The sequence below is a fragment of the Austrofundulus limnaeus genome, unplaced genomic scaffold (assembly GCF_001266775.1).
Source record: "Austrofundulus limnaeus strain Quisiro unplaced genomic scaffold, Austrofundulus_limnaeus-1.0 Scaffold183, whole genome shotgun sequence".
NCBI classification, from domain to species: Eukaryota; Metazoa; Chordata; class Actinopteri; order Cyprinodontiformes; family Rivulidae; genus Austrofundulus; species Austrofundulus limnaeus.
Window position 1 is genome coordinate 24,976 of NW_013952585.1, and position 2,777 is coordinate 27,752.

General features: G+C 38.8%; 1 protein-coding gene across 1 annotated transcript in view; it reads left to right on the forward strand.

Annotated features, from left to right (window-relative positions):
* chfr (checkpoint with forkhead and ring finger domains, E3 ubiquitin protein ligase) overlaps positions 1–2,777 on the forward strand; it is a gene marked incomplete at its 5' end in the record, with an annotated part of 20,672 nt that overhangs the window by 7,541 nt on the left and 10,354 nt on the right. The window contains 2 exon segments of the mRNA XM_014018079.1: positions 747–909; positions 1,998–2,197. Of these exon segments, the coding sequence (XP_013873533.1) occupies positions 747–909; positions 1,998–2,197 (363 nt within the window).

Here is a 2,777-nt window from a genome sequence, read left to right on the forward strand (position 1 = left end):
CATCAGGGGATCAGCTGCAGCTGCGCTGATTAACGCCTTGGCCAACCAGGAAACTGCTGGTGAAAAACTCAAATTGCTACACTTTTACTCCTCTCTCAAACCAACGTTCCTCTCTATCAAGAATGAGAACATCCTCATCTCTGAAAGAGTGACCGCTGGCCTGTAAATTAGTGAAAAGTGAAAAACAGACAGTTTATTGCAGTGATTAATTTTACCTATAGATAATGCTACATTTACATCACATCATGGATCACATGGATCAGATGCTGCTACTGACTGATCCATGACGGCATGTAAATGTAACATTTTCTATAGGTAAAATTAATCACTGCAATAAACTAACTGTCTGTTTTTGTCACGTTTACGGTGGATTCTATCAACTCTGTTACATTACAGAAGGGAAACTTCACCAAAGTGAAACGTAAATCTGTGGATCTGTGTTTGATTACTCTGGCTGGCTTTCTCAAGGACCAGGATGTGCGACACAAAAATCTGAATTTTGGAACTGAAAGTGAAAGTAGACAAACTGAATTTTTAATAAACCAAAAAAAGCAGTTTCAAAGCAAATGAATTCAAATTCAAAACTTTGAATTCAGTTTCAATTTAGTGAAATTTATTTTCAAACCAATGCATTCAATTTCAAATTATGCACATTCACATTCAGTCTGAGCAATTCAACTTCAATTCCTGCTGGCACAAGATTTATCCCACAGGAAAAGACACCGACATTGTCTTGTGTCCAACAGAGAAGTGTCGCAGCAAGGAGGACCTGAGGAGCATGGACAGCCGAAACAAGATAACTCAGGACATGTTGCAGCCAAAAGTTGAGCGCTCTTACTCTGATGAGGAGGGCAGCTCGGATTACCTCTTGGAGCTCTCTGACAATGACAGCGACTCCTCAGACATCAGGCAATAGAATTATTTCAATTTTTTTTATACCAAAGGCATTTATCACAAAGTATGAAATCTAAGATAAAAAGAATCACAGTGCAGTTTGAAAGTTTACTCCAATAGTTTTAYAGTTATACTGAATGTAATTCACAGTTTAACTTCATCACAGGATTGACCTGTTAGTCTGGCTGTAGTCTGGTGGAGGGTCACTGCTCAGGTGTGTTGGAGCWGACTTAAGCGGGTAAACGAATGTACCTGGTATTTGGCGACCAATCACAAATTTTGAATATAACTTTTTAATTTAATAACATTTAAACCATTAATATGAGAAACACTGCAGAAACTTTTCTTTATGAATATTTTGCCCTGTCTCCAGATATATGAAAGTCAGTTCGTTAAAATAAAAAGAATCACTTATTGTTTTGTGTTTTGTATTGTTTGTCTTTTGTGAAGCTGATGCAAAAGCTTCAACACATATCAGTTCACACGACAGAACTTCAGACGTGTTTTTCAAAGCTTCTTGTTAGTGAAAGCTGTGTCACAGCTTCGTAGTGACTGATCTGTTTTAATTAAACCTAAGTTTGTTTAGGAGTGTCCAGAGAACAGCTCTGTGATCATTATTTTTTAACTCCCTCACCACCATCTGTTCTGCAGTGCAGCCACTTGAATGTGAGCTTGCAAGTACAGTAAGCTAACTTCTGTCAGGGTCTTTTTCTATCCTAATAGTGCAAACAAAATAAGACAAATGTCAAAAAAAATTATMTTTTTTGCTGTATTTGAAAATATTCCTACCACTGAAGTAAGCGGTTCAGAATCTTGTTTGTTAACTTATGGAAATATTTGTTTGATACTGAAGCAAGCAGGACGTATCTCATATTCACAGCTGCAGTATTTTTCCACATCATTACACCATGTAAAGAACAGCTCGCCTATTAAAACTTTAYCTTTAATTCAACTTAATTAAATTTAACCTGTGATCCATGACGCTCCATATAGAGGCTTGGATTTCAGGTTGAGGTCCACCTTTTAGGACAGTGAAGTAAATAAAAGCGTTTGTGGGAATAAAATCACAGAACGTAACTTTCTTTTGTCGTTTTCATCCCCAGTCAGCCTCTTGTGATGTGCAGACAGTGTCCTGGCTACATGAGGCATATGAACCAAGTGCTGTTTGCTACAAGTTCAAACCACTGGTTCTCTCCTCTTGCAACTCCTCTGGCTGTACCTCCACCACCCAAATCACCAAGTGAGGAGGGAGCAGCAAAGCCAATGGGAGAACAACCCTCAACATCCTCTGATCAGACCTCAGGTGAGTGTAACTCTGTAGGTTTTTAACTTTAGGTTCTTTAGCAGCTGCTTTAACGTRTTCTGTTGTTTTAGGTCTTTAGCATGAGGCTTTGGAAAGTAATTTCAGCCTCACACGTGTATTGAGTGGTGTCGCTGCCGCCACACACAGCCCCACGTCACACCCTAAGACTCCTCCTGAGCACTCCGAGAGGGCTCAACAGGGTTCGAAGAGATTTTCTTTTTTACTTGCCCGACATGAAAGTCTACCTGCCTGAAACAAAAATGTTCAAAATTTGATAAAATATAAGAAAAACGTGTACTGTATTTGTCCTACAAAAACATTAACATGGTTGTACAGAAGTACATAATATATGACATCTGATTTAGTCGGACTGAGTCACTAACAGTCAGTCAATTTTCCCCTAGAGTGCTGGCCTTGTGAGGGCTGCTTCTAAAAACAGAATGGTCAACAGCAGCAGCTTTGTTTTAAATACAATTTACAGAACATGAAAGTCTGCAGTTTGCATTAATTGAATCGTATATGTGACCCATCACATCGAAACAAGGATTAAGTCCAAAAGTGGTGTATGGAGAAATGGGCA